The following is a 13,987-nucleotide window of genomic DNA, read 5'->3' on the forward strand; positions in this document are numbered from 1 at the left end:
GAAAACATTTTAGTTTAGTGCATCTACTTCAGAGATAGCATCACCTATGGAAAAAGCAAAGCACAAAGGCTCTATTTTCTATAGTTAATAGCTGATTCTGTATTAATTATATGCATGTCCTAGCAAGAGCACGGCTCTCTATACCGTGTGCCAGTATTATTATTGTTTATATTGTGCCAGGAAATAATGCAGCTCTATGTGGAAATAGAACATGTTCTATACAATTAAGAGGTCCAACATGCAAAACAGAGAACAAAGGCAAAATGCAGAACAAACTAGAATCATAAATACTGTGTCATATTATATAATGTGTATGATGCTCTAGACAAGGTACAGAACAGACATAAATGCAGCACAGAGCATCCAAGAGATATATTACAAGGACACACAGGTGTAAACCTCACCCTTAGTCAGCATCCCTTCTCTGTAGCCACATCTCCATCCTGATAGCTCGCTGTCATTAGGGTGATCAGTAATTGTGATCATTCAGCTTTAGTTATTTAAGATGGGACTTTATAGATACCTCCCAATCTGTGAAGTGCTGCATAGTATACTGGTGTGCTGTATTATTAAAGCTTAATAAATAAACCAAGGGTGTCACTCGCTATTACTGGGCTCTGTTCAAACAACCTAATCAGCCTCACATTTGTTGTAAACCAAAAATACTTTCCAGTATTCTCCTCCTCTTTGGAGGTCTGTAAATCAAGATTATGTATTATATTGTATGTGCAATAGCCGAACTTCAGCTCATGAAAACATATCCTGCCAGTTCACTAGGCATCAGCTGATGAAATAAGCTAAGTTACTAGCAGCATGGAAGCGGGGTGGTCTGTTTTTCAAAATTGTAATTTGAAATTCCGATCACTTTGCTTATTGTCTACAGCTGATTGCCTAAAATTTATAAACTCAAATTAGGCAACAGATAAACAATTACATGTTCACTGCAAAGCACTACAGAAACCTTACATCTAAAAGTAGCATTCACTTTTTGTATGGTTTTGGTGCGGTCAGTGGATTACACCATCCGTATGAACAAGATGTAATTATCCTCAGTTCATGACATACTAAGCCAAATGTTGTGCCAAACAGTTGAGAATTTGCTGGAAAAGCTAGATATATCCATAGGAAAACAAAATTATATATAATCCAAAAATGATTCCAAGAACGGAAAGTTCTGTGTTGTATTCCTTTAATACTATTTCTATTTCATTACAGCTACAGATGTATGCATATAACCGTGACATCTCCATGACGGGGTATTTAAGGGGCCAGTTATAAGAATCAACAGTCATCTGTGCTGTGGCACAATGTACAGTAAACACATCAATTAGTAAATAAGGAAGAAAGGAATAACAAATATTAGGTTACTTTAAAAATGTGTTGAAACCAGTTTTAAAATCATTTATGTTGTTCCATATAACATACAAATGACCAATGTAATATTCTACAGAGCTTTTCGATTAGAAAATAAATTGATAGTTAATTTGTTTTATTATTTATTATGGTTTTTTTTTTTACCCTTGGTCTCTGAACACTCAGCTTATACGATCTTTGAAGGCAGCAGCCAAAAACATAAGCACCCCATGCCAAGCACGGGAACTGTAATTTGAAGAGTGATGCTATACCACCCAAGCATTACTTTATTAGTGCTATTAATTTTAAGAAGATCTGTGTAACAAAGACAAATTGTTTTCATTAATTCAGAAGAAAAGAAGGTGACTTTCTGATCTAAAATTGGCGTTCAAAACATCTCTATTAAGTGTTCTAGTCTTTAAACGGAGTTCACTTTGGGTAGGCAGTAGGTTAAAGAAACTGCTAATTTATTTTCCCAATTACAGTTTCTTTACATGCTGTTGCTAGCACTCTATCACTTACTTGCTCTGCTTTCCTCGAGTTTAATTAGTTTATTGGCTGATTTGAAAGCCTTTCACTGGATTTCTCTTTCCTATGTTTTCGGCGTAGCAGGAGGTTGTTGTTCTATTTAGGTTTATTTTATCTACTGCTCTCTGTTTAGTTTTGTGGTGTAGTATTCATCGTCTGTCTACATTACTTAAGTGGTTATGACTGTAGGCCTACAGCAGCTGTGTTGTCTATAGTGTTTATAGAAACTACTGCTGAGCTTAATATGTTCCACACCTGAGAGAACTGAAATAAATAAACAAGCCCGAAATCCATATCGGAGTTCCTAAACAGCATTTTTTTAATAGTGCCATGCTGAAATATAAGAATCATGCATTCAAGTAATGCGGTATGGCTGCTTCTTCTGTGTGAAATAAGTCGCAAGTTTGTATTTTTCCACTTTTGCTGCTCACAATTAGCAGTGGTAGCCCCCCCTCACTCTCCACCAATTCCCATTTAAAAAATGTAAATAAATGTATCCTGCCATATAATAAAACTGAGCACAGCTTTTTTATAATCTTTTTATTTATAAATACCAACAAGTAGATAAATACACACAAAAAAGACAGAACAATAAATTGTGAGATTGACATTACAAACGTCAACCATGCAAACTGGTTGGTTATTATTAAGTATTTTCGCATTTAGAGCTGAGGGCTAGTAACACATTCCCTCAGTTGCCAATTACCTCCAAGATTGTTGTGGTTGTGTGTTTAAAGTGTATAACAGAGGAAAGGGGGGAGAAGGGGGTATCACTGGGTGTAACATACTGGGTGAGAGGGGGCAAAAGATGGAGGTGATGGTGAAAAGGAGGAGAAGGTAGGGAGAAGAGAAGGGAGAGATGTCTGGCAGAGAGGAAACCACGGTTGTAGGGTATTTATGAGGCTACAGGAAGTTGGGACTTGTTATATTGGTACCAAAATCTCCAGGTTATATGAAAGGCAGATACTCCATCGTTGAGTAAGATGGATAGATACTCAGTTGAGGAGATGAACCATACGCAGTTTAGCAAGATATTGCTAGAGCAGACCTGCTTCTTCCATTCTCTCGCAGTTAGAAGCTTAGCTGTGTTACCTATGCGGGTGATGAGGTTATCCACATGTTTGCTTAGCGATATAATTGGCTTATTAAGATGTAGTATTGCTGGATCTGCAGATAGCTGGATTTCAGTTATTTGCTGAATTAGATTGTTGACCATGTGCCAGTCATAAGCTATTAAGGGACATTCCCACCAGATATGTATAATTGATCCAGTGTTCCCACAATTTCTTCAGTATAAGTCTAAGGATATAATATATAGCTTAGAAGGTAGAAGATACTATATGCATTTAGAGTTACATTAAATGAAGCATTGGCTACTCTGTGTCTGATGTCCAGTCTTCTTCATCTAGTGTTGATTATGACTTTTCTTCTGGGGGAACCACATCATAACAACCACCAAACCCGACACAAGTTCATATAGACTGAGAGAAAAAAACAAGATGATATATTATAGACCACTGGCTGAACTTGAAACAAGGAAACGATGTACATATGATAAAACAAGGGACAGTTTGCTTCCCCTAGAATTCTGCCACCATAGTCCCTGGACTGTTTGTCCCTTCCAGAAACCTGGGAACGAGTGGCTACCTGTAGCCTTGTACATCATTATTTGTTAGTGAAAACACATCAAGGAAAGACTGCGCTGGAAGGTTAAAACAAATATCTTTGTTGCAGAATTAAAACAAAACATATAGCAAAAAACATACTTTGTAGTATGTTAGCCAATAGTTTGGATACATCTTGCACTCATCTTGTAAAAGAAATTGGCATGAATGCGATACCTTTAATTGCTAACTAAAAGAAGAGAATACATTCACAGATTTCAGGACCCCTTTGCTAAGCAAACATCTTATTATCTTCATAAGAACGCTTATATCCATATAATCTTCACCTGAACGAGGAACCATAGAGTGCTGGAAGATTGCAGTGTATGGAGCTAATGAGTGAATCTCACTCATTATGATAATTAGGTGTAGGACAATTGTCTCTTTAAAAATAATTTAGCTTCACCTGTAAAAATATGAAAATGTCGCATGAACATAGTTGGTTTTATAAGATTTCTCACCAGTGAGAAACACCGCTTTGTTGATATTGTCCTTACTTGAATAATTTCCAGGTCTGTCAATGCATCAGAATTGACCTTTCTGTCTGAATACTTTGGATCTGTCTATTACAGGTAATTAATATGCAGAGAATATATGTACCTGCCACACACACGCCTTCTCTGCTATTACAGTCCAAAGCATTGAAAGGCCGATTTTACAGTCAAGTCAGTAGTGTCTCCTAAAGTGAATGTCTATAGATTCCTGTGTTTCTCTGGGCCCTAGATAAGTATTCTTTCCAAGCCTGTGTGAGCAGGGATAACTTCATGCTGGCTCGCAGCAGACTTTGTTTAACAATAAAAAAAGATAAAATCTCTGAAGGCCAGCGCTGATTTTGTCCAAATTAAACTTTCGATTCAAGTAGCTGTTCAGAAAATATATGTCTGGAGAGTAGATTTGACCATCATCAATGACCCTTGTCTCTTTCCCTGGGTTTCCCGACTACAAATCACTATTTGCAAAACACATTCGCAAGCAGATTCTTGTGTTATTGGCACATTCCTTGATTTCACGACATAGACCTGGAAGGGATTGACAGCTTGAGAATAAAACCTGTTTAACACTGGTTAGTTCAGATAAGATTCACCATTGCTTAATAATATACTCCAGCTCAGCACTCTCTGATAGCCAAGGGGCACAGAATAACTACGGGTAGCTCTGTCTGGAGAGCATTTAGAGTAAACACAGCGGTGGACTATGCTCCTTTGGATGTTAATCTCTGCTGGATTCATCCTTTGGGAAAGTAATAAGTCACTGAAATTTAGATTCATTCTTCCAAGCTGTATAATACAGCGACCAAACAGAGCGCTCAGTAACCCTTTCATTGCTGAACAAGCTCATCATTGGCACAGCATTGAGCTTACAGAGATTTGCTGGGAAAGCCTAGGTTGAAACTCTTTGTGGCCAATTCAATTCGGCCGCATTTTTCTAGGAATAATGCGGTCTGCACACGATTACCGTTAGTACGATAAAAGTGCGCTGTATTACCATTAGTACAGTAATTTTAATGCTGATTTTTGTTCACACCTCTCAGGGCTTTGAGTAAAATTCTGGGTTAAAATTACCCTATTAAAGGTAATACAGCCAATGCCGCATTAACCCAGAATAACGTGGCCGAATTGAATCTTCCCCTTTGACTTATTAACTTTGGACAAAACACTTTTCTATTATCTTGCGTTGAGGTACAACTGGGAATTAAATGGTACACTTTAGATGCATAACTTTACTTGACATGTTGATTGATTGTAGACTGCTCTAACTAAAGTCATTTGGTAGAATAGTTGTATGCAGCACAACATGAAAAAAATAACTTATAGTTTTAAAGTGGCACTAGCGTTCCGATCTGTGCAAAGGTTATTTATTAGGCTATTTAAAGACCTGCAGCTTCTATAAGGTCAATAAACTCTTTTAAAATACCATATTTGATATTGCAATAATTTATTATGTTTCATACAACCTCATAATGTTTCACGTTCTATATATTTTATTTTACATATGTTTCTTTTTTTTAAAAAAAAAAGTTTTTTGGGCAAATATTAAAAGTATGGTGTGATGTGGAATTTGACCTACAATACATAAATGTAAACAAAGTGCTATATGTGAAGCCAAGTGGAAATGACTACATGAATGGCCTTCTTGTATGGTTTAAAAGGTTATGTGCTGCATATTTAATGTACATATATTCCCTGTCTATCAAAATACAATATAACACACTATTTTTCTATTGATTTAGTAAAACAGGAAACTGTCAGTGAATGGTATAATAGGATCATATTATTGTTACTTAGGTCAAAATATCTTTTTGGCTTTTCCGTTAATATAATTATTGCTACACATCTGCCATCTTTCCCCTTCAGCTCTTGCCTGCCTAGTAGCCTGGCAGTGCCACCTGTTCAGATATGGGCTTATTTGACATTGGTGCATAGTGTATGCTGCTGACTATGTATATATATATGTACATACGTACGTACATATGTGCAGCCATGCATATATGTAGGTTTTCAGTATGATTTATCCTATCGCGTTATAAGGAAATATATTTATATAAAAATTCGGGATTTCAGTACATTCTGTGATTATGCCTGTTGCAAACAGCCTGTAAACAGACAATATAAGACCTTGAAGAATTTCCTTTTCATGTATATAGCATTTCTAAAAGCATGATATATGGGTAAATTATTGGGTGTGGTACGGAATAATGATACTCATTATTCCGAAAACACTTACCCCGACATGGTCAGACCGAACGCCTCCTTCCCGACCAGGCTCGTTCCCGACTGCTGTGAGCAACGACTTGAAGGCATCGCGACAAATGAAGATGGCGGCGACAGTTGATGACGTCACCGGCGAGCGCGACGCTGTTATCGGTGCTGTTAAGCGGGTAATGTAAGTATGCGGGCATGGACAATGTATTTTGCAAAACGTTGTACACGTTGCGGTTCCAACTGCCGCATTTACTATAGGGCGGCTGGAGGCTTCAATTTAAAATGACTGGCGATATATGGCGGATTGAAAAGGCTAAACCACCGGAGGTTTGGATGAAACCGCCATCAAAACCGCCATCCTAAAGACAGGACAGAATGGCTTGATAGCTTAAGCATGGTGTTTGAGCTATTTTGCCATTCAGAACATAAGAGAAAGCACCATTGACATTTAAATTATGTTGGCAATCATTATTTATTGATTATGGGGCAAAATGAATTAAATATTAATTATGAGGGAATAAAAAAAATTAATTATATTATTAGGGGATAAAATTATTTAATTATCATCCACCATTAACAATCCGTTAATAATATTATATATTCACATTTTCTACATAATATAATGCTATAATAGTGTCCCTTTACAAAAATATTTGAAAAAATTATTATCTCATAAATTAATATTAAATTTATTTTGTCCCTTTATCAATAATAATTAAAATATATCAATGGTGCTTTCTCTTATGTTCTAAATGGCAAAATAGCTCAAACAGCAGCAGTTTGATCAATCTCGCTTATCACAACCACCTCTTTCATTTTGGCCGTTTGGATGGCTTTGAGGTTTTGAAAACCTCAGCTTAGTAAATCCGGCTGTTTGTATGTTCATCATTTTTTAAAATAGGGTTGGCGGTTTGTAAGGTGGTGGTTTTAAAAAATGTAATTTCTGGCCGTTTTGACAGCGGTTTGGGCTTTAGTAAATCCGGTGGTTTCAAAACCGCAGGAAAACTAGCCGAAAAGCGGCGATTTGAGCAAACCGCTCTTTAGTAAATCTAGCCCCAAGCCTATGTTAAATTAGTTTCTTCTGTAAAAGTCCTATCACTGGTGAAAATACCAGTTTTCACCGGCAAAAAGGGATTTTTGCTCTGTGATAAATATGTCCAATAGTTTTTTAAACCTGTCAGTGTCTAATATCTAGAAACATATACACCCCAGAATAACCGAGATATTCAGTATGAGTAGTTAAACTGACCAGAGAAGCAACTGTGTGTTAAATTAATATCTTCTGAAGTCTCAAGGAAGATAGAAAAATATTGCTTCAGGCCAGAATGCGAGGATATAATAACAATGCCACTTTGAATTTTAATGAAAGATGGTGTTAGTGTGCTGGAGAATCATTCTGTCAGCTCAGCACTGCTTCCTTGCTGGAGAAACACACACACCCTGTTCAAAAGGGCACTTCCTTGCTCTCATGCTAAAAGGTGGCAGTCCTTAGTCTATTTTCTTCCAATTAAATTGTCTTGCTGAAGACAAACTCTAATATTTTTTCCAACATTAATTGTAGTTTTAGATCAAACACTTCTACTTATATCACCTGCGGTATTAATGTAGGGGTTGCTCAGAGAGCCTGTAATACAGAATAAGTCATTGACTTTCACTGCTTGTATAATTACTATTAATAAAGGCCAGTTAGAGGATGGAGGAAATAGACAAACTAAATGTATGAAACAGTTGAGAAAAAGAAGTATCTATATTTTACAGTGTCACAAAAGTGAAAATACAATTCAGAAGAATAGGACTATAGAAGACTATATTTAGAGGTACATAAATTGCTTTATTTATTACAAAATATATCACAAATAACCAATGAAAATGGAGATCTGCTCACTGAATCAATGGCATTCAATGACACGATAATTAAAATTGTCTTTTTAGTTTATGTGTAAACATAAGTTTACAGATGGCATATCTGCTATATATGTTGAGTGGAAAAATATGCACATACGTTTATTTTGATCTATTTTTACTTATTTTATATATGTCCTTACATTCTAAAGTTGACTTATAATCATTGCATGTTTTTTCAATTTCCACTGTGCGCTTAAACAAATAGATGCATTATACTTAATAGTGTTGTTTATAGTTAAAGTAACCTCCCCATCTCTCAGCTCCCATGCCCCCCTCCAAGCTTCTAGAGAGAATTGCCTACACTCGCCTCACACCTTTCCTTTCTGAAAACAACCTATTGGATCCTCTTCAATCAGGCTTTCGTTCTCAACACTCCACAGAGACTGCGCTGACCAAGGTTGTCAATGATCTGATCACAGTTAAAAATAAAGGTGATTACTCTTTAATTCTCCTGGATCTCTCTGCTGCATTTGACACTGTTGACCACTCTCTCCTCATACAAATGCTACAATCCCTAGGTCTTCAAGACACTGTCCTATCCTGGTTCTCATCCTACCTATCTAATCGCTCTTTCAGTGTTAATTTCTCTGGATCCACCTCTGCTCCGCTTCCTTTATCAGTTGGAGTACCACAAGGCTTAGTCCTAGGTCCTCTGCTATTCTCTATCTACACCACTTCTCTTGGAAAACTAATAAGCTCCTTTGGATTTCAGTATCATCTCTATGCGGATGATACAGAAATTTATCTATCCTTCCCTGATCTCTCTACATCTGTGTTGTCTCACGTTACTGACTGTCTTTCTGCCATTTCATCTTGGATGTCCTCTGGCCAACTCAAACTCAATCTTTCAAAAACAGAATTAATAATATTCCTACCCATCAACAGAAGTTACTTACTTGACTTTTCTATTTCTGTTGACAACATGACTATAAATCTCACCCTGCAAGCTCGCTGCCTAGGTGTTATCCTTGACTCACAACTATCCTTTATTCCCCACATCAACTCTATATCTAAATAATGTTACATACATCTAAAGAACATTTCCAGAATACACACATATCTTAAACAAGACACTGCAAAAATTAATGCACACATCATATCCTGCATTAAGTATTGCAATGCCCTCCTTACTGATCTTTCCCTAAACAGACTTAAACCCTTACAAGCTATTTTGCATGCAGCAGCCAGACTAATTTTCCTTGCAAATCATTCCTCCTCTACTGAACCACTGTCAGTCTTTACATTGGCTGCATGTTTTTTACAGAATCCAATATACTATTCTTCTACTAACATACAAGGCCATCAACAAAACTGAACCAACATACATATCCTTACTTGTCTCAAAATATCTCCCAACTCAACAATTTGTTGTGCACAAGATCTGTGTCTCTCATTCGCTCTCATTACATCCTCCCATTCCCGTTTATAGGACTTTTTTGGGGCTGCACCCACTCTGTGGAATTTCCTCTGCCGCACAATAAGACTTTCCTCTGGTCTAAAAACCTAAAAGCGTTCTCTGAAGACTCACCTCTTCAGGCATGCTTATAATATTCCTCAATCACCATCTTAGCTTCACTAGGTTACCCTATTACAACCCTTTTTCGCAATTCACACAAGACAACAACCCTCTGACCCCAGACCAACATTGTTGTGTGACTGGATCACATAGCTTACAAATCACTTTTTACCTTTGCAGTCTGGCTGGACCAATATGCAATATGTAGATTTAACCTCATGTACCCAACTCCCATTGACCTGTAGATTGTAAGCTTGCGAGCAGGGCTCTCCTACCTCTTTGTTTTACTCAGTATTGTGTATTACTGTTTTTGTCCCCAATTGTAAAGTGCTACAAAATAAATGATGATGATGATACCCAAATTCCAGTGTCTCATACACCAGGCCCAACCAACTGGCCATCTGACGCTCTGTCCTGGTGACAAACATAACTGGGATGTACTAACCTACTCTTACAGGACCATCATCCAAGCCAGTTCCCAGTTTTCTCCCAAATATAAACACACAATCGCACAGGGAAAAACAATGAGCCCCTGCAGCTTAACCGCAACACAGACTGTGACAAACATAAACGTCAAATATAAATAGCTCCATTCTTTTCATTTCATATATATTCTTCTATTGTAAAATACAAACATGTTGGTACAGTTTAAACATTCTATCACTAACTCTCTCTAGACTCCTAATAGGGTGGATGGTTACCTCCATGTGATCTGCTGGGAAGAGGACGGTCAGCACTCCTTGTGCATGTTTTTGCCCTTTCAGCATCGGACATGATGCTGGTCACCCCCCTCTGTCCATTCCTTTTCCTTCACCACCTATACTGAACTTCTTGAAGCCCTGAGATGTCTCCTTTATTCCCCCTTCAGGGCAAATCTCACATTTCCTTTTCCTGAAGCAGGGAGAGTTCCCCTGCTTGTAGTGTGTTAGTGGGAAACATGACAGGGTCCCTACTGTGGTCATGACCCACCAGACGATTCCTATTGGATGCTTTCTCTAGTGTGTGCAAATGGTTGCCATTGGAAACTATTCCAACAGTTCAGACTAGGCTGCCATTAAAGGCAAGTAGAAAACATTGCTTTGGCTATGTACATCATCATAAGGATTTATTATATAACAAGATGCACTTAGACATGTATATGCATCCTCACAGACTTTTGAATCAAATCACAACAAAACACAGATTTCTGTAAATATTTTAAAGTGTGTAATCATACCAGTGAATAGTATTAGAATTTATGAGCATGGCACTTTTGAATAAAAGATGAATGGGTATTTAATTTAAAAAAAAGAGGGACAGCTAGGAGGTATATCGTGGCGCAGGCCTGAATGATTGGTGGTAGGAGTCACCAACGTTCCTTTTTGCAGCTATGGGAGGGACCCCAAAATGTTGCTGTACCAGGGCCCAAAATTCCTCTTGTAACAGGGATGTACAAAACAATGCAGAATTCAGGTTCCATCCGGCCAGTCAGGACCTTTTTAAGTAGCTTGTGAAGATGTCCATCCAATGACCTTAACAGAAATGACTCTCATGACTTAACTACCATTGGCTACCTGGCTCCTGTAATTTGTGCAGCCCAACCTATTATAATAGCTAAATACATCTATAAGTACTGCTAGCTTTTGGGACACAAAGGTCTCCTCTTCGAGCAGTCTGATGTTCAGCAACATCTTCAATAACCCCCTATAGATACCAGAGACTTCATAAGATATTTCTGTTGTTAGAGGCACTCCGTAATCCATGTCTGGTAGTGTAGTAAATTGTCAAATTTAAAATGGACATTTAATAACTTTATTACTGGCCATATAACTAATATATTGCTGGGCATTATTACTGGCCACATTACACCTTGCTGGTCATTATTACTGGCCATATTATATCCTACTGATCATTATTACTGACCATATAACATATTGCTGGACATTTATACTGGCCTTATGACATCTTGCTGGTCATTACTACTGGCCGTATGACATCTTGCTGGTCATTACTACTGGCCGTATGACATCTTGCTGGTCATTACTACTGGCCGTATGACATCTTGCTGGTCATTACGTCTGGCCGTATGACATCTTGCTGGTCATTACTACTGGCCCTATGACATCTTGCTGGTCATTACTACTGGCCGTATGACATCTTGCTGGTCATTACTACTTGCCGTATGACATCTTGCTGGTCATTACTACTGGCCATGTGACATCTTGCTGGTCATTACTACTGGCCATATGACATCTTGCTGGTCATTACTACTGGCCATATGACATCTTGCTGTTCATTACTACTTGCCATATGACATCTTGCTGGTCATTACTACTGGCCGTATGACATCTTGCTGGTCATTACTACTGGCCGTATGACATCTTGCTGGTCTTTACTACTGGCCGTATGACATCTTGCTGGTCATTACTACTGGCCGTATGACATCTTACTAGTCATTACTACTGGCCGTATGACATCTTGCTGGTCATTACTACTGGCCCTATGACATCTTGCAGGTCATTACTACTGGCCGTATGACATCTTGCTGGTCATTACTACTGGCCGTATGACATCTTACTAGTCATTACTACTGGCCGTATGACATCTTGCTGGTCATTACTACTGGCCGTATGACATCTTACTGGTCATTGCTACTGGCCGTATAGCATCTTGCTGGATATTGTTACTGACCATATGTCAACTGGCCGTATGACATATTACTGGGTATATTGCTGCACTTGCCCAGATGAAAAAAATGTATTGAAAATGTCTCCCTCAGCAGCAAAACCTGAATAGTTGACCAATCTATTTCTCGATTTATAGAGCACCCGACAGTCATTGCAGTTATGTGCAATAGCCTTTTAAAGTAAATGTTATCTGTTTTCAAGACAAAATAAATCCGATAAGTCACCATTTTATTATTGAAATGCTTTATTTTGACTTTATTGTGAATAGGAGCAATGTTGGGAGTAAAAGTCTTGCATGAATTGCTATCTTTCTGGGAAGTGGAGAACTTTCCAAGTTAATCACTTTGTTGCTCTTCCACCAGGTTACCCTTATCCCTCACTGTTGTCTCTGACACTGCCACTTCAGGGACATTGATGCTTTCCTAGCTGGTTTATATATATCTGGGTGAGGGTGACTGCGTGCTTTTCCTAGACCCTTCCATATGTTGGTACAGTCTGTTGTATTCAGCTCATCGTCACCAGTGTAATCCTGTACAGCTATTATGTGCCTACCGAGTTCCAAGTTGTCCAGAAATATAGTTAGCCCTCTCACTACTTCAATAACCAGGGGCTACAGTTGTTGCTTTCTGGCCAGGGCAATAAAGATGGTGTCTCTCCAATCTCTCTACAGATCCCGCTCTGAATTATATTTTTATATTATAAGTCTTTAGTTAGTACACGTGTATCATACAAACTGTCAGAACTGGTGGTTTAAATTCCCCCATGCTAGCCGGAAGGAGTAGTTTAGTGTCCAACTCAGTAAAGTACAGTATCGATTTTACTTGCTCTGTGGTGGCATAAATGGTATCTTTAACCTCATCTGTAGACTTTTTGTATTTTCCAGTCCTCCAGAATTTTGCAGGCTTTAATAAAATACAGTTTTATAACTGCAAAGAACATCCTCTCCGATGGTGTTTGCAGCATTAGGGTCATGCACAGTTTTCTTTGGGCAGCTGCATCAGTGGTGGTTACCATAATGTAATGTAGTTTAGATAACAATTGTTTCATGTAACTGAGAGGCACACTGTAATTTCTTACCCCATCTGTCTCTGTTATGGCCACGGCTGCCAAGAGCAACTTTTGAACCCCCCTTCTCCCTCCACAGGCAAGTAGCAAAGGTGCAGTATGCGCCAATGGGGCATAGCCACATAATGTTAGGGTCATAGTCAACATGGGACGTTCCAGAGACACTTCTCGGCTAATTGAATTCCCCCATTATGTATTAAAATGGTGTTGCTCTCACCTACCGGTTATTGCAGCTTTCACAACCTGGTACTGAACCCTTGCATGCATCCTGGAATGTTGGGAGCTGTTGGAGAATGTGATTATGGAAAACCGAGCAATAAGTGAACACCGTGCATAACACAGATCACACGATATATAATACACACAGTATAATAAAATAATACATTTATCACACCCTCCCCAGCCATGCCATGCCACCCCTCAACCACATCACGCATCACGCCAGCCCATGCCACATCATGTATCATGCCACCTCCTGCCACATCATGTATCATGCCACCTTCTGCCACATAACGCATCATGCCACCTCCTGCCACATCATGTATCATGCCACCTCCTGCCACATCATGTATCATGCCACCTCCTGCC

The 13,987-nt window shown here is 38.4% G+C and overlaps 1 protein-coding gene across 2 annotated transcripts in view; it reads left to right on the forward strand.

Annotated features, from left to right (window-relative positions):
* PARD3B (par-3 family cell polarity regulator beta) overlaps positions 1 to 13,987 on the forward strand; it is a 1,062,783-nt gene that overhangs the window by 958,999 nt on the left and 89,797 nt on the right. The window contains exon 23 of one of the 2 annotated variants that reach the window (XM_075180191.1): positions 1,216 to 1,317. The exons of the other annotated variant lie outside the window; for it this stretch is intronic. Within the exon in view, the coding sequence (XP_075036292.1) occupies positions 1,216 to 1,252 (37 nt within the window). The 3' untranslated portion in view covers positions 1,253 to 1,317. Of the gene's footprint in view, positions 1 to 1,215; positions 1,318 to 13,987 lie in introns of those variants that run through there. 2 annotated transcript variants of the gene reach the window in all.

This window comes from Mixophyes fleayi, chromosome 7 (assembly GCF_038048845.1).
Source record: "Mixophyes fleayi isolate aMixFle1 chromosome 7, aMixFle1.hap1, whole genome shotgun sequence".
Taxonomy (NCBI): domain Eukaryota; kingdom Metazoa; phylum Chordata; class Amphibia; order Anura; family Limnodynastidae; genus Mixophyes; species Mixophyes fleayi.